Consider the following 18,924-nt stretch of genomic DNA (forward strand, 5'->3'; position numbering starts at 1 on the left):
GGACAAAGTCGTCGAAATTGAAAAGTTGTAAATCATTCTGGAAAAATTATTTTCGGTTGCAGGGGTGAATTACAATCATTTTTAGTCAACAGACATACCTCCGAAATCCTACGCAGTTTTGAGAAAAAAATTCTTTTTCGACAATATAATGTGAGGTTAGAAATGTTACGCTGAAATTAAAACGTCATAAATTCTGTACGGATTGGAGGATTTTAATGGTTCAAAAGGCAAACAATGCGTATTAATGGAGCTCTACAGCCCCAGAAAAAGGGCTAAGTAAATACATTGAATGCAAGGTTTACTCGTATACCTCATCTGTGATGAGAACTTTAAACATTAATAACATTTTAACGAAGCCTCAATCAACAAATTGGTACTCTTCGTCTTATTTTGGCCTCTGGAATCACCCATTAAAATTTTCCCCAAGGGTGGCCGAACACCCTGTATATCGTTCTGACTCAATTCTCTTAAAAACCCAACAGAACGTGTTAAATCTATTATTGTAAATTGAACTTTTATTGGCGGTGCAAGGAAATACAGGTGTCTTGAAATAAGAAAATTGCACATGGAGTTGTTAGAACGGGAAATTGTTTTTGGGTTTCGCAAGTGGCGAAAATATCAAGTTTTGGGCGTCAATGCAAGTCGAATGTTACTCGGAATTGTAATGCAAACGGTCCTTTATGTAAATAGAAGCTGGTGGTCATTGAGCGTGTCTGGAAGGAAGTTTGTTTTACATGCGTGAGTTTTGAGGAGAAGAGATCCAAGGATCCGACATGGCAGGTCGAACGTTACCCGTTACCAGGGTCCGGTGAGTTTAACTGCTCGACGCAAAACCGGTGCCGTAACTCGTGACTCGTAACTCGTGACTCGTGTGATTCGTGACACCTCCTTTTCATAGTCCCTCGATCTCCGTCTTACGCAAACTTCTTCCAAGGTGGACATCATAAAAGGGTACGAGTAGTCCGACTACCACCGCCGCGAGACGCATCTCATTCCGCTTCTCTCCTGCTGGCTCTTTTTCAGAGGCCGGCCCTCCTTCCTCGGACCTTTTTCACTTTGATTTTGCTGCCATTTCTGTCACGCTGTTTTCTTTCACTTTCGTGATTATAATTAAGCTAATTAAAACGAGGACTAATTACCGGTAATTAACGATGTTTGAGCGGCACTTTGCGTGCTACCGCGCATTTTTGCTCATCCTTCGCTGTCCTATCCTCGAAACTATTCCTCCATGTTCTACTTCGGTTCAAACTTTTCCCCTCGCCTTTCGTTTCATCTTCCTTGCGTTTTAACCGTCTGTACGATTATTCGTGTAATTTCGCAAAAACTTCCGTTTCGTCGTTTCTAACGCAAGTCTTTCGAGTCACCGATTTAAGCTCTTCTAGCGTCAAATGTGTTTTTTAAAAATCCTCGAAACTATTCCTCTTGTTCTACTTCGGTTCAAACTTTTCCCCTCGCCTTTCGTTTCATCTTCCTTGCGTTTTAACCGTCTGTACGATTATTCGTGTAATTTCGCAAAAACTTCCGTTTCGTCGTTTCTAACGCAAGTCTTCGAGCCACCGATTTAGGCTCTTCTAGCGTCAAATGTGTTTTTTAAAACTTTATTCGTAAATTTCTTGCAAACAAACCATAACACCTTTTACAGTCATAAGGTTTATTTATACATGTTTCGTTATAGTTATACAAACTCGACTAACTTCGTGATAATTTTGTATTTCGTTTGCTACATTATATTATTTAATTGCACCGTGGACAAGTAATAATGTTAGGTGAAACATTTATGCAAATAAATAATAGAGAAAAAAAATCGTTATGTAAGTATAGTTGTATGAAAACAACAAATCGAGATCTAAAATTCTCTAACAATATCCGTTTTAACCGGGTTATTCTGGCGTCAAGTGCGTTTTTTTAAACTTTCTTGGGGAATTTTTTGCAAACAAATCATAACACCTTCTGCAGTCAAAATAAGGTCTATTTATACACGTTTCCATGACATTTTTAAATTTTTTGGGCGACGAAAAGTTAAAATTGATGGTTGCATACCCTCAAACATAATCAAACATAGTTAAACATAATAATTCCAACAATTTTGTTTATTTGAAATGAAAAAACGTGAAAGATTCATGATTAAAAAAAAAAAGTTGATAATTACAAGAACAGTATAAATTTCTTAATTTCTTACTTTATTGATATTTTTGCTTCGAAGGACAGTATTTTATTTCAAGGACAAAAGAAACTTCGATTGCAATGATAATGATCGTTGAATCGATGACGATATATCGATGTAAAAGTTATACTATATACAGGGTGTTCGGCCACCCCTGGTGAAAAATTTTAATGGGAGATTCTAGAGGCCAAAATAAGACGAAAATCAAGAATACCAATTTGTTGATGGAAGCTTCGTTAAAAAGTTATTAACAATTAAATTCAAAAATTTCAAGTTGTCCTGCAAAAATTATTTTCGGTTGCGGGGGTAAATTACAATCATTTTTTGTCATTAAACATACCCCCGAAATCCTACGCATTTTCAAGAAAAAAATTCCTTAACGAAAATCTAACATCAGGCCAGAAATCGTTCCCCAAAATTTCATGCGTATCTATAAAACACCATAACTCCTGAACGGATTGGACGATTTTAATGTTTAAAAAAGCAAACTACGCGTATTTTGGTGTAGAATATGTAGAAATTCTAACAATAATGAAAAAGTTGTTCTTTGACCCCGTAAAATAAGAAAAACCACATAAAAGTGGTCTAATTTTCAAACAGCCATAACTCCTACAATAGTGAATATATTTTAATGAAACTTTTTTCTAAAGTAGAGCTCGTAGGTATCTACAAAAAAGTATTACACAACTTTTCCGTAGGGCGTCAAATAAAATTACTAAAAATCAAAAACGAATTTTTAAGAAAAATCGACAGGGGGTAGGTGCCTAAATTTTTCGACGAAAAAAAAAAATTTCAAATCGTTCTAAAAAAAATATTTTCGGTTGCAAGAGTCGATTACAATCATTTTTGGTTATTAGACATACCCCCGAAATCCTACTCAGTTTCGAGAAAAAAATTCCTTACCGAAAATATAATTCTGGCCAGAAATGTCTGCCTGAATGTTCATGCGAATCTTTAAAACGTCGTAACTTCTGAACGGATTGGACGATTTTGATGTTCAAAAAAGCAAACTACGCGTATTTTGGTGGAGAATATGTACAAATCGCAAAAATATTCGAAAAGTTGGTCCTTGACCCCGCAAAATGAGAAAAACCACATAAAAATGGTCCAATTTTCAAACAGCCATAACTCCTATAATAGTGAATATATTTCAATGAAACTTTTTTCTGAAGTAGAACTCATGGGTACCTACAAAAAAGTATTACACAACTTTTCTGTAGGGCGTCAAATAAAATTACTAAAAATCAGAAACGAATTTTTAAGAAAAATCGACAGGGGGTAGGTGCCTAAATTTTTCGACGAAAAAAAAAAATTTCAAATCGTTCTAAAAAAAATATTTTCGGTTGCAAGAGTCGATTACAATCATTTTTGGTTATTAGACATACCCTCGAAATCCTACCCACTTTTGAGAAAAAAATTCGAGATGTGAAATTTTTCGAAGGAAAAAAAAAATTTCAAATCGTTTTGGAAAAATTATTTTCGGTTGCGGGGGTCAATTACAATCATTTTTGGTCATTAGACATACCCCCGAAATCTTACATATTTTCGAGAAAAAAATTCAATACGGGCGGAACTTTAAATGTTAATAACTTTTTAACGAAGCTTCAATCAACAAATTAGTATTCTTGATTTTCGTCTTATTTTGGCCTCTAAAATCTCTCATTAAAATTTTTCCCAGAGATGGCCGAACACCCTGTATATGAGAAGTGCCTTCGTTTCTGTAATTTCGTAAGTCCATTCAAGATAATCGTACATTCGTGTACACCCGGTATATCTGAGAAAGAATTGCTAGACGCTAAAAGTCCGTAAGATATTACCATGATATAAAGTTTACGACGCAGAGTGGTAATTCGATGCGATAAAGAACCATTGTCTAAAAGTCTTTCAGAATACAACATTTTGTTTGCTCGAGTTAAATCTAGACGAAGTGCGTTAAACTCGATTCGAGGTTACAGATATCCTTTGATTTTCAAAAGTAACGATCTTGAAGCCAACCAAGGATTTAAACTCTAAGAAAACCATGCTTCAAAGTGGAAGACCAACGCAATTACAATAGAATTCCATTGGTAGATTTAGTGAACTTCTTCTAGAATCCTAATTACCTCGATTACTACCGACCGTCGCTGCAGTTATAATAGCAAAACTGAACCGATCCCGCCTCTTAGGCGAACGATGTAACTTGTATACAGTTTCGTAACTGTTTCTTCAAAATGTTTTTATTCGTATAGTGTCTCTCACGAGCTCTGTTCACTCAAATATCTTGATTATTTCAAAAAATTCGAGAAAACTTACAAAAGTTGTTTACGAAAGTACATAATATGGTACAAACGATACTTCTGCAAATGAAGGCATAGAGGAGACATAGAGATCAACTTTGTTTTTTAAATGTCCAATCTTGTATGCTCGATTTCGACCGAGTATAAAAGAATATAGAAGTACTAATGCATGTTTGTCCTAAAACTTACCGTTTCTGAGATATTTCACTGTTTTCATGAAACTTGTTCAAAATGGCGGTCATCTGCAACGTGTGGACAGAGTTTGTGAGATGACACGCTGTGTGTTCAAAATTCATGGTTAATAATTCAATGGATCTAATGCAATGGACCCACATCATATACTCTATAACATAACCTCCATGTTTTAAAGTTTGCTTAACGTGACACGGGCGAAGAAATTCCCTTTTGGGAATCCAAGAACGCCAATCGGATAATATTCTGTTAATGTTTGTCACATTGCACGTCTCCAATCGAAAGCAGATCATTCTTTACATTTTTTAACGAAAGCTGTGGTTGGTATTGGTGAAATAATAATTGTTTAACACGTAAAGATATATATTTCTAGATATATTGGGTGGTATTATAATGTAACCGTTAATAATCCTCTCTTAATACTAGGTTTACGGAATACGTCAATTTAACGCATTAAGATTCTAAACCTAACGTTACAGAACTCATAAATATTATTTATTAACAATTTATGTTGGATTTAATTGACGTAATGATATGAATATACACTCTAATTAAAAGAAAAATTGCATTTTAATGTAACTGTTAACAGAGCGAATTACAATAAAAATATACGCAACGAATGTCCGTAAACCTAGTGTTAATGCCACTCTCCGTACTTTTATGCACCTTTTCGATCTGCGCATGCACACCGCCATACTGCCAACTTCACATTCCTCGTTCGTTGCCAACTTCTCCTCTCTACCGTGTTCATACCATAGTATATGTATTCTATAGATAATCAACTCTATGTAAGAAACCATCTATCACAAAATCCAATCGAGCTTTGATGTTTTTCTTTGACATCCTCGCTTTTTTCTTACTTTATAACGACTAATTCGTCATTCCTCGAATCACAATTTGCCTCATATTGGGACAAACTGACACGTTGTAATTAATTTTCTTCAATTTTTACTCGTCCTGTTTAACCCTATAATGTCAAGTTTTACGTTCACGAGGCTACTCACTCGTCATCAAATGTTGTGTATTAAAATCAACACATTTTTACATTCACGAGGCATTCGTTAAGCTGTATAAGTTTGGGAGGTTAAAAATAAATGTTCAAACCGTAGTTAAAAATTAGGAAAAATGAAAAACCAAAAAACGTATCAACGTTGCCTCGGCCCCCCTACTTGTCGAAGGGTAAAAGTTTTTTAAATAGCGTATTTAGTCGGTAAATCACGGGCTGCTCTTATAGAAATTTCGTCGAGCGTAGGGTAAAAATTGGTAATCATCGCGAGGAAGTAATGGGCCTGTCGTTACACAGGTCCCCCGTAACACCTGCTATGAAAACTCGGGCTAATTACCAAGGCGTAATTCAAAAACGGACAACGAAACCCGAAGCGCTTCTCCGGGCCGGTCCCGGTGCTGCCAAAGTAGTCCCGTTTCGTCATTCATCAAATTCACAAGATTTACATCCCCCTACCCCGTTGGAATCCCAATGGCCCGTAAGGACATATCCACAAACACGTATCGCACACTTACACAGGCCGGTCGCGTACGTAAGGCCCTCGGACACCTTTCATGACGTCAGTCAGGCCGCGGGGCCCGACGGGATTACAGGCAAGATCAAAAGGCGCCGACCGATGCCGCCGCCGCCGCCGCCGACTCGATCACTCTTCCCCCCTCTCTCTCTCTCTCGCTCTTGGGCTCCCAGTGGGTGCCAGGAGAGTCGCACGGGGCCCAGAACGGGTTCGAGGGACTTATATAGTCACTGGGGGTGGCCCGTTCTTACACGGGCTCCGACTTCTTGCGCGACAATACGTGAAATTCTACGTAACCGACCCCGTGATTCGTTACGAAACGCCAATAAACGGATTAATCCGTTGTCGGACGACCGGGGGCCTTACGATGCTTTCGTTCAACGATCGTACTGCGATTTAAAAATACGTCAGAGGCCTGTGTAACCGATGAAATATACGCGTGTCTGGATTTTTAAATAAATGAAGCGATAAATTTTTTTATAAAGACATATTTAAGTTATTTAAAAAATGGCGGAAGGTAACATTGATCGAATAAATCCTGTAAAAAATTGGCCGTACTTGATATTTTTACGAAGAAACGCGACGGAGCTTGTTACATAACCTAATAGATTAATGCCCGGTTTTCACTTTTGAATGCTTTTGAGAATGTAAACTGTATCAAGTTTAGCTTGAATCGTGTAAATCAAGTATTTGATTGTTTAAGTGATCTTGATCAACACTCGCTGGGTCTTTTTAGACCCATATCTAACATTTTTCAATATATTTGGATTTCTAACCTATGATAATATGGAATGTTTGTTTTGCCCATTTCTAAAAGACGCAATGATTCTGATTTTGTCCTAAATATTTCTGAGTTTTATTAAAAGAATATTTTATTGGACCCTTGTTCTTAAAATACCAATGAAATATAAACAGTCACAGTAAACGTTTTAGAAAATAGGGGGAAAGAATGAATGAAAAATTAGTGTTATTCGGGTCTAATGACCCACCAACCGCCGTAGTGTTAACCAAAGAAACTTGATTCTTTGTATTCTTTGTTAATTATGGTATTATATTTTTAATAATAAGTTTAGGAGGACTGAACTTTGTATTTACAATTTATTGTGCATCTCTAATTTTCTGCTTGCAAATTATGAATAAATTGTTAAGGGAATAAACATTTATTTGTTGATGGGAATAACTTTATTATTTCAATTATTTACGTATTATTTCAAATGAATTGACATTTCGAAACAACATTGCAAGAAATAAAGGACTAAATGAATTTCAAATAAAATTCATATAAAAATGTACACTACCTATATGCTTGGACTTTAACAATAGTAATTTATATATAATTTTGTTCCATTGCTTTCAATTACACTGCACGTTTCAAAATCATTCTGAAAATCGAATTAACGACTTAATTTCTTCAGCTATTCGTCGGTGAAATTTAACAAAAAGAAGATTCTGAACGAAGAAGCTCATCGAATCCGTTGATATTAATGAAGCTGTCAAAATTTCGTTGGCATTCCAGATTCAAACTCTAGACTCAAGAGTGAATCGTCATTCCAATGAATGAACGTGGCGCAACACGCGGCTCTTCAGTGGAAAAATCTAATTAGCGATGCTTTCTTAATAGTCCAAACTAACTATCTATCCATTAATTAATTCATTAGCTTGCAAAGTTATCGCACTAATTATATTAATTTCTTCTTTTTGTTAATGCATGATCGACATTAGCGCGCTCTATGAATCGATGCCTACACTTTGGTTAAATTATAGGTTAGTTGGTTCCGAACGACGATACCGGAAAGTAGAAGCGTCACGTTGTTAATAACATACGGTTATTTTTCCACCTGTTGTTCATGCACTTCATTTGCATATCTTTACGTGTTTAATAAACTAATATTCTAGTCAAATTCTGTGTATTGCTGTCACTTTTAACACGTTCCATTCATAAAATTAATTTCTTACAACGTGTTCGTCTCGCTTTCCTCTCTATCAAACTATATTACCTTGACAATATTAAGCAATTGAATGTTTATTGTCGGAAAGGTGTGGTAATTTGAAACAATTTTGAAACAAATACTATTCTGTGTTGCATCTTCAGATACACGAGTGCGTCGCGAAAATACAGAGTGAAAAATCGTAGTGCAACCGACTAGGGAGTAATTCTACGTAAAAAAGTAAGTAAAAAATGTGGTGTACAGTTTTATCATTCGAGGCTTCGTTTTCGAGAAAATCAAATTTGATGTTTGCTTGGTGCTAGTATTTACAAACATTGATAATAAGATGCTGTAGGAAATATTCAAACAGTTCGATGTCTAACAGAAGTCACAGTTTATAAAACTACGTAACAGTCCGTCTCGTGTTGTTTGTTGCTAATTATCAAGTTATGACAAAGTATTTTTATTGAAAGTGTTAAGAAAAAGGAAACAGGAGTTGTTTAACAGACGTTTATTTATTATATTACTGTTATAAAGCAACTAAAACTAACTTGTCTTGCTAAATCGACTTCTGTTCTTTTAACCGTGTAACGCAACTACTATTTATATCAGAACCCAGAGACCAACTTAAAGAAAAGAAAAACGCGGGGTGCTTCCGTCGCGGACGGGCGCCAAATTCAAACCACACTTGCTGTATTTAACAATTTTAATGTAAAGTCAAATAAGTTTTATCGTTAAGGTTTACTTTTTTCATAAGATTCTATGATATGAAGTGACCTAATACATGGCCTAACAAAATAAAATCATACCGTTTGCTGAAGTATAAAGTTAAGCATGCTCCTTTTCACGACAAACTATTCAAATACAAATCTTTTCAGCATTACAAACGGAACGGGTTACTTTTATAAATTACACAAATGTGTTAATTTTCGAAGCAAAAGATGAAACACTTCTTTTCATACCTAACCTCCCAACCGTGTTTCCATTATTCGCTGCGAACGGAACATGCTACTTTTCGTGGAAAATTATTCAAACGTATTAGTATTCATGACAAAAGGCGAAATATGCTTCTGTTCGCAATTAACCTGCCAAACAGTCTTTCCATTCACGAAGAAAAACGAAATATGATATTTTTTATGACGAGACAAACGTGTTGTTCTTCGTAAGAGAAATGAAATTTGATTTACTGTGAGTTATTTAAATTGATATTGATGCACAACAATATAATTGTTTTTTATAATCAACAAGTTATGCGTTTTGTTGCATTTCATACTGTTAGAAAAATTATTTTTAACATTTTTATTTCTACAATTTTTATACGAATGTTGTTTATTCCTTTTTTATTAGATTTTATACTGTCGAACAAATAATGACCAAAAGAATTGCTTTTATAATAATATTATTATTCCTGAAATTTCGAAAGAAATGTCATTCCTTTTTTTTAAATTTCAACTTGTCAACAAAATATTGCTTTTATTATTATTATTTGCAGATTCTCCTTTTGAAAAAAAGAAAGTAAAAAATGACAAGTTTTAAAATTTTGTATCTCGTCGAAAACGTAAGACCACCCTGTAGTAGAAATAAGAGGAGACTTAGGTGCTTGGAATAATTGAGAAAATAATTTTCAACATGAATTATTGATAACGGGTAATTGATTGTGGGCGATCACGCTAATGTCCATGATCGTGTCGATATGACGCGATAGGGGCTTCCCCAATTTGAATTCGTTCTGCGCAACTCGAATCATTAAATTTAATCCTCGAGGCAATGCTTCCGAGAGTTATGGTATTTCGTAGACATCGATACCTAGGAGTCAATGGCATAAATATTTCATTTGTTAACCACTTCTGGGCGGAGACATGACACATTTTGTCATTGGTAATCGAATCTTTTTCAATTTCACCAAACCTAGTATTTTTAGAAAATATGAGATATACTGTAGAATCTTACTTACTAGTATTACTATGGAATTACTAATATTACTATGTAATATGTTCAATAACACAGAATCCGAAATTATAATTGAAGTTTTCTTGAACACTGCTTAAATGTTGAGCAAACTTTCAAAACAAAAAAACGTTACCGTGCAATAATTTTTAATTTAATTTAATAAATATCGTATTAAATATATTGCTATCGTCTGAAGAATGAGCTATAAGTGTGATTAAATCTGTTTATCCGATCAAGAACCCCAGTTATTCGAACGGAAAGTTAAAAGCAGTGGGGATAATCGATGGATTCCTACTGTATGAACCTGCCCGGTTGTGTGAACTGCTAGTTCCCCGTTGAGTGCACATAAATGGAGTCCTACTGTATGATTAGACACTGAACTATACAGAGTGTTCAGTCACCCCTGGGAAATATTTTAATGGGAGATTCTAGAGGCCAAAATAAGACGAAAATCAAAGATACTAATTTGTTGATCGAGGCTTCGTTAAGAAGTTATTAAAAAATTAAATTTAAAAATTTCAAATCGTTTTGGAAAAATTATTTTCGGTTGCGGGGGTCAATTACAATCATTTTTGGTGAATAGACATCCCCCCGAAATTCTACGCACTTTCGAGAAAAGAATATTTAAATATCTTAAAAAAAAATTTAAAGAAAGGTGCAGAAAAATTAAAGTTACCGGCAAACTTTCATTTTCAGCAAAATTAATGCACCTGCACATATGGCTTATTATATAGTTTGTCAATGGATTGTTTACAACATAGCACACACTTTAAGAAAACCTCCCCAAAGTCCGAATCTTAATTCAATTGAAAATATTTGGTATCAATTGGAAAAAAATATTCGTAAACACCACATTTCAGCAGAATGGTCTAAAATCAGCAGTGATTTAACAAAGTTGTTCCATTCTATGCCAAATAGATTAAAAGAGATAGTGAAACGAAGAGGACATGTTACAAAATATTAAATTATAATTTAATGGGATATTATATAAAATGTGCCAATACCTTTGTCCATGTATCATGATTTTCATTAATTATATGTTCTCTATTTTATTAATTTTATTCTGCCTTCGTGTATAGATAAATGGGATATTGTAAGTAAAGATACGTACAAAAAAGAAGTGATACAAACAATTTTTTCAATAGTTCTTAACATTTTTATACCAAATCGCGTACTGTGCCAATACTTATATCCACCACTGTAGGTGTAGAAGTTATGAAATACTGTCCTAGTATTAATTTCGACGATGTCAAACAATTTTTTCACGCAGTCCTACTAAAACAAACGGCTCGTTAACTGGCCCGATCGCAGAATCGAGAATCAATCACCGATTCAGCCGGTCGCGAATCGTTCTGGTAACTGTATGATAAATGAGGAATTGCGCAAACAATCAGGTCGATGGTACCGTACGTGTCTTGATCGGTCCCCCAGAGGCGGAGGTTAAGGCGCAAGCGCAAGCGCAGACGCAGGCGGTCCGATGAAAAGACAAGAGCCGGGAAGAGGAAGAGCCGTGTGCGCTTGTATCTGAATATATCCGTACGGTCGAAGGGGATGCATGTATTTAACGTTCGGTGTGAGTTCCGAGTTGCGAAGGCTTCAATCAACGTGCCGTCGCTCGGGGCCTATCCGATATCAGACATTAGGTACCCACGGCTCCAGCTACGTATTTCAACTCTTTCACGTACCGACGCGACGCGACGCGACGCCCACGAGAACCCGGCTGCGGATCCTATCTCGCCACGGAACCCCAACTTCTTAGGCTCTCTTCTCTCGAGAGAAGAGGCTACGGTTACACTCGATGCGTTTTCGTCACAATTTGGAGTTCTGACGGACTCGACGCACTTGTTTAACGCGTTGACTGCCGGTCTAAGATCGTAAAATTATTTACAAGACCAAAACATTACTTACTTTCATGAACTCGCTAAAATTTAGAAAGCCTATTCAAATTTATTTTCTTTAACATTTTAACTTTAGAATTAATTGCTTTAGTTCTACTGTTAAAAGTTCTGTCACCCGTGTATAGGTGACGCGGCAGTCAAAGTGTTAAACGACGGTTACAGCGGATACAAATAATTGTAATGAAATATTTGAAATACTATAACTTCGTAAAAAATAGTCGTACGACAACCTTTGTGGGGTCATTTTAAAGGTTGGATTCTGTACTTTCGCATCCTTGAATTTCATTTTCTTAAATGCTTTTTTACTCTTTGAGGAACGTGATAAAATGAAACGGATTTTTTTGACAAATATGACTCTGAAATTCAAACGGTTCCCAAATTAAAAATAGAATGAATTTGAAGCTTCCCCTTTTCAAAAGCCTCTCTAAAAGTTAGTACACGATTCATTTTTCAAGCTACGCTTTAAGAGCATTTGAATGTTTAAACAACATTTCCTTAATTTACTGTTACGAGAAAATTGCCTGTTAGAAAGTATATACATATAACATGACTGATTTGTTATGAAAAACATTGTCACGGAAAATATTCGTCTGTTATTATTCGATAACGCAACATATCATTAAACGAAGGCGATGAATTTATTAAAGCAATCTTTTTACCACCCGATGTCACTTCATCGATACAACCAATGGACCTAAGACGACAATAATGAAGAAAGTTTTCTGGGTACTTGTAAAAATTCCATTTGATGGTTTGCAGTGATTTAGTGGCCAATGCATCGGATGACATTCGAATAATTACTTTGAAAAAAGAATGTAATCAATTGTTATTAAGAACAGAAGTGTGTCAACGATCAGAGAACGATTTAATGAAGGCAATTTATTATAAATCCGCTGTCAATATTCTTGTAACATTGTAATATAAACGTCATAATTATTTTGTCAATATTTGTAGCATAACATAATTAAGGGAGTTTTCTAATAATCCACGTAAAAAAAATCAATTTTTTTGGCATCTCTCTAAAATTTGGGACCTCGAAAATATGTCTACAAAGTCATTTGACGAAATTCGTAAAAGTAGCGTAAAAATAATGATACTAGAACCTCTAAACACGTTTAAACTGGCTAATACGTTATCACAAGTTCTAATTGACCGATTGCCTTGATAATGAATCTTCAGGAAACATGCTCTTACGATTGGAATTAGGGATATTAAGATTTGTTATTCTAGTGTTTTTAATCTGAAAGACGAACAAACGAGAAAAAATTGATATTGATATACTTTCAACCATTTCTGTAAGTAATATTTTCTCACATTGTTTGGAGTGATCAAGATATTTAAGAGTTCACGACACGACACACTATATGTTCATAATTTATGGTTTAAGTATTCCTTATATTTTTGCATATTAAGTTCATTCTGTAGTTTCTTGAAAATTAAAATTTCCCATAAATGAATAAACATCCGCACTATTACAGAACGAATACTCTTTGGACATTTGTACCTTTACTGCTCTTGGTTTAAAAAAACATTGAAAATCCGGGGGTGTCTTGTAGCTTTGTCGCGATTTGTATTCGAAACCTTGTAAAACTCGATGTAATTAAAAAATCATTATTTATTTCATAAACTAAACAGTAATCGTATTTTACACGTTAGAAAACTCACAAATGAACGCATTAGTCCCCTCATCAGCACTGCTACAACCTTCATGGGTCCACTCTCGACATACAATTGAATCCAACACTTTTTTTATTTCGAAATATAGCTCGTTAAAAAATATACAGACGTAATTTTCTTTCTTCTCTAAAGTTGAGTGCTCCGAAATTGAGAACGATAAATCCGAGTATGGATCAAAATCGAGCATCTTGAGTGTCCAGTGAAGTTAATTTTCTTTTACCCCAACCTGAGATAATTTAATAAATACAGTGTCTCATCATTGCAACTTGAGATAAACGATTTGTCGAAACGCCAAAATACGTACTCCGCGTACAAGTTGTAAACAAAACTCAAATCATCAACGTAATATTGAACGGTTTGAGATCAAACTTCGTTAAAACTTATTCAAATGAAAACTGATGATTTTGGGAGAGATTTAGAACTGGTACCAAGGGTTAGACAAAACTTGCAACATTGCATTATGGAAAAACAGAGGTACTCGGATCTATTGGAACGTAATATCTATTAAAAATGTCTTGGATCGCGAAGGGTTAAGTGCTCTTTATCGATGATACGTTGAAAGATGCTCAGAGGGCTAGTAATTCTGGGTGTTTACTCGTCGGTATGGATGGGCCAGAGGGTAAATTACATGCTTCTGATCTCTGGATTATGGTGATATACAGTCGCGTCGGTATTTAAATTGACACACTTGCGTTTCGCCAACTGAACTTCTCTTTCGTATTATGATAACACTAGTTTTTTACCTTCCGTACGTTATTGTTTACGTTCGCAAAAGCGTTCATTCAATTAGTAACGTATTTCAAAAAATTATTGTCAGTATTCGACTAGTCGGAAAGTAGTTTAACTTTAACAAATTCTGATTTTATAAACTAATATTCACGACAAAACTTACGATTAGTTTCTTATCAACGTGCATTTAGACATTCTTTCTACCTTCGTATCGATGTTACCGTGAATTCTTTGTCGTTTACCGAGAATTTAAGAATTAATCGTGACAAGAAGAAAACAAGTAATTAAATTAAAAATGGAGCGGCAATTTAAGCCATCGAAGGAAGGGAAGTTATTGCTATTTGAATATAAGACGAAATCATCGACTATATTAACTAGTTAGAACTCGAATAAATATATTTTTGTTAACGTTTGGCTCCCTGTGTATTTCTCTTCGATCTTTCAGAGATCGATTGGCTAAAATGGTACGCGTGGAGTTAAATACCGAGCCCCAACGTAGGCTAAAAGAGGTACAGCGGCGTCGTTACGCAAAACACCGAGTTTTCTCAAAGCAAACCCCTAAACTGATCTCTGAACGTGGACTAATTTCTCGATAAAAAGTAGATTAGTCGTGGCTTACCTTGGAAAGGATATCCAGTGAAGTACGGTGCCATGTTCAGGGTGCTGACTGCCATCTAATTAAGCGCTTTTGTCCGCGACAGTCTTCGATCACCGAGCTACCACAATGGAAACAAGAGGACGAAAACAAAGAGGCGAGTCGTTCTTTGTTCGGTGGTTCCGGTGATTGGGCCCCGGATCACTTAACCGGGCGCAACAAGTCGCGGATTCGCTCGGTACTGGCGAACGCGTCGGAACGGAAACGAGCTCTCGAGAATTGGTCCCGAAGCGACACGGAAACGGTCGAACAGTCGCGGTGGACGATACAGGCTCAGCCGAAACGTGAGAAACGGGGCATCGGCCTTTTTTTACCCTGAACGCAAACTGGACGAGCGATCGAACGGACGTGAGACGTGGAGACCTGTTTGCTTCGGGGTCTCGGCTCGAACTGTTCGGTTCCCGAAACGGACGAATATTAGCAGGAAGGGAACACCGGAGGGAAAAGAAAGGAAAAGAAAGGCAGGTACCTGAAAGGAAAGAAGGCTCCGCCTTCGTTCCAGGGACCTGTCGAGGAGGGAATATCTGGGCTCAAAAGTATTCTTGATGGCTCTAGTCGAGCGGTGCATTGGTTACGACGAAGGTGGTCCCCTGGAGGCGGAGGTGGTCTTTTCCCTGACTCCGCCCGAGCCGGTCAACTCCTTTACTTTGCAACCGCAACCCTGGGGCGCCGTTCTTTACCCTCCCCCCATTTCCCTGCGTTTCACTTTCCCGGCTTCCACGCTAAATACTAATACACCGTGACAATCAGTGAGATAAGAGCTTGACTGAACTAGAATATTTCAAGAAATTTCCTATTAAACCAAAATAATATAAAATTTTGTTTTTGGACGAAATGGCACCATTAGCATGGCACATATAGCACCATTGAAAATAAGACGAGTAATTTTTGAAGATGCAACAGTGTTTTCTCTTCAATGATTGAATACATCTTTTTTTCTCTATTATTTATTTGCACAAATGTACTAAATAATATGGTGTAGCAAACGAAATGTAAAATTGGAGTTTATCCAATCGTTACTTTACAAATCTACTTTTTTAGTGATTACTATGTAGTGTCACCAATTTTAACTTACGGAAACTTATAAAAAAAAATATTGTAATAAGTACTATTTAGTAAATTTTCTAACGTGTCTGAATTAATTTCTACCCATTTTTTAATGCTTTTATTAACTGTAATTTTGCATATCGATCTTTTTGTTCTGTAGTCTTGTCTAACACCTCCTAAAGATGCTCTGTCAAGTTCAAGGTATGTTATTATCTTGCAAAAATTTTGTAACAATTTTCGTAATATGCTTTGGATCGTTGTCACGTTGGAAGACAAACGCTCTATTATTTCCAAATTGTTCAATGGATAGAAACAAATTATCCTTTAACAGTAGGTGTTATAATTTACAATAAATAATTACAACAAATCTATGTTATTTTGGATGTCTATCACTTGGAGTGATGAGTCAAAAATACGTGTGGAGAAAAAAGTACGAAGCCATAAAACAAAAATTTGTAACACCTACTTTATAACCATGTGAGAAATGTATTAATTATCGAAAACAAATCGACTGCAATCAAATACGTAGAGTTGTTAAAAGATAATTTGTTTCCATCCACAGAACAATTTGTCTTCCAACATGGCAACGACCCAAAGCATATTACGAAAATTGTTACTTCATCTTTTGGGTGACTCGAACGTGATTTTATTCGTAATTAGCGAGTTAGCACTGAAACGATGGCCAATTGATACTTTTAGTATTAAATAAATATTTTATGTTAAATGTTGTATCATTTTATTTTATTTTTCGTTTCAGTGTTATTACATACGTTCAATACACATTTTTACATCGAATTTTATTTTTATTACAATGGCTGAAGGAAACAAATTTGATAAAAAAGGACTTGGTTTGCACAAAAGAGTTAATTGGGCGTACGAAATCTGTATATTAGCAAAATAATTATAGTAAAAATTGTTTAGATCCTATAATAGATTCGCGACGGTCGTGAAACACGACTACATAGTTACAAAAGAAAGGAAATGGAAACGAGTACCGTAAATTAACTAGCTTGCAATCGTTAATATAAATAGCAACGAGATTAATAGATAGTGATATACGATGCGTAAAACGACTTAGTTCCACGCCTATCCTGCTGTTGATCTCATTTGTATTTATATCAGAAAAGGAGAAATTTTAATTATAGTTTTAAATTCGTCTTTATTTTCTTAATTAAATGTAACGACAGTAAAATCGATGTATTAACAACTTGTAATCAATGAAAATAGGTAATTCCTGCGGCCATAAATCAAAAAATGGCGTCCGAGGCCAATGATCGATCTTAGAAAGAATATTATCGATACTTCCGACCAACGATCGTTCAATACGAAGTCGACTATACGAAGTTGCCACAATATAATTTGAAAAGTGGTGAATCTGCGCGAAAAAAATAAGTCTTTCTATTTTAACACAATATTTCCAATGTATTTGTCCCGGTTTTACTTACAATTTTAATACCACAATATTTGCAACGTACTTGTATCAATTTTAACCTCAGTCGTAAAAATGGCACAAGAAAAACAAAGAAAAACGTAAACGAAGACAAACGTTTAAAAAAGAGTGCTTTATTATGAATTTCCAAACTTGTATGAGTAGGTACAGCAATGTATTATAACGCTCTAACCTATTAAAGTTTAACTTTATTCATAGTTTCCTTAACCTAAAAATTTTGCCACTCGTGTCACTTTCCTATCGAGCCCCTAATTTCATAATACTATTCGAATAGTTAAATGGTTTTATTAAAGTATGAAAGTGTTACGTGCACTAGAATGATACTGTTTAATCATAACGACTAATCAAACTGGAGAATGCGATATGTTCAGATGTGACGCCATATCCACTATACAATAGTTAACCTAACCTTGCACCTTATAATTTTAATAAAGATGGTGATATCGAATCATACTTGATTCCATTTTGTAAAAACCAGAACTTTTATAAACGTGAAATTACGATGTTGCCTGAAATATGGCAAAAGGTCATTGGTCATTTTATTCTTTTTATATAAAAGTTGCACATTATACATATATTGCATGTATTTTTTATGGGCAGATTCATTTCGAAAGACAACTGTATTTTTTTAAATAGAATGCTATATTTTTTATATGAAAATATAGAAAAACTCTGACTAACAAAATTACGTACTTAAAAACAAGAGAATGAATATGATTTGCAAAAGTGTGAATTTAGAGTGTAAACCCTGTAAAACAAATTTCAACCAGAATGTATAACTTTTAAAATTATTCGGAGAAAATTTTGTTAGGATTTGTAAAATAAGAATCTACAAAATTGACTAACACGTCTAAAATAACGAACATACGATAATTGTGGTACTCGTTAGATTATTAAGATATTTACTTAATTGTTTGAAAAACCTCACGTTGAACATTCTTCACGATGCGTCTGTTCTTTTTCTATGACTGTGCGGTTCATTTATCTTCTCGACAAGCTTAACAAATGTATAATTACTACGCATACGCGAAAAGTAACATGCTCGATGTAATCACACAATAGCATATAATTATTGTGTGTTCAATACGTTTGAAAACGAACGTAAAAATAAACTGCACCGAACGAATTTAATTATTCCATGGTATTCACTTTAAAAGTAAATTGCACAAATTTCATCTGTATGCCCAGCACAGAAATATCGTTTACACGGATACGCTATACATGGTGTACTGTGCTAACTCTGCCAAACGAGAACTTAATTTAAAGGCCAAACGGAAAAAGAAGTGTTAAATAAAGTTTGTGAGTAAAGGCTTTGTTTAAAAGTTTGAAAGAAATGTTGTATGAATAGAATAAGTAACACATTTTCCGTCGCATAGAAGCTTGATTTTTTTTATTTAGCAAACTATATTCCATATAATTTTACAATCTCATTTCAAAA

General features: G+C 35.1%; 1 protein-coding gene and 1 long non-coding RNA gene across 3 annotated transcripts in view; one reads left to right on the top strand and one right to left on the bottom strand.

Moving 5' to 3' along the window:
- The window catches only part of LOC143347489 (protein gooseberry), a 36,321-nt gene extending 21,241 nt beyond the window's left edge, over positions 1-15,080 (bottom strand). Inside the window, exon 1 of the mRNA XM_076776686.1 lies at positions 14,954-15,080. Coding sequence (XP_076632801.1) covers positions 14,954-15,008 — 55 coding nt within the window. The 5' untranslated portion in view covers positions 15,009-15,080. The remainder of the gene's footprint in view (positions 1-14,953) is intronic.
- The window catches only part of LOC143347490 (uncharacterized), a 33,851-nt gene that overhangs the window by 5,281 nt on the left and 9,646 nt on the right, over positions 1-18,924 (top strand). Inside the window, exon 2 of one of the 2 annotated variants that reach the window (XR_013080611.1) lies at positions 691-808. This is a non-coding gene — a long non-coding RNA (uncharacterized LOC143347490). Of the gene's footprint in view, positions 1-690; positions 809-8,197; positions 8,321-18,924 lie in introns of those variants that run through there. The other variant, XR_013080612.1, reaches the window with a different exon arrangement.

Source organism: Colletes latitarsis, chromosome 11, assembly GCF_051014445.1.
Source record: "Colletes latitarsis isolate SP2378_abdomen chromosome 11, iyColLati1, whole genome shotgun sequence".
Lineage (NCBI taxonomy): Eukaryota > Metazoa > Arthropoda > Insecta > Hymenoptera > Colletidae > Colletes > Colletes latitarsis.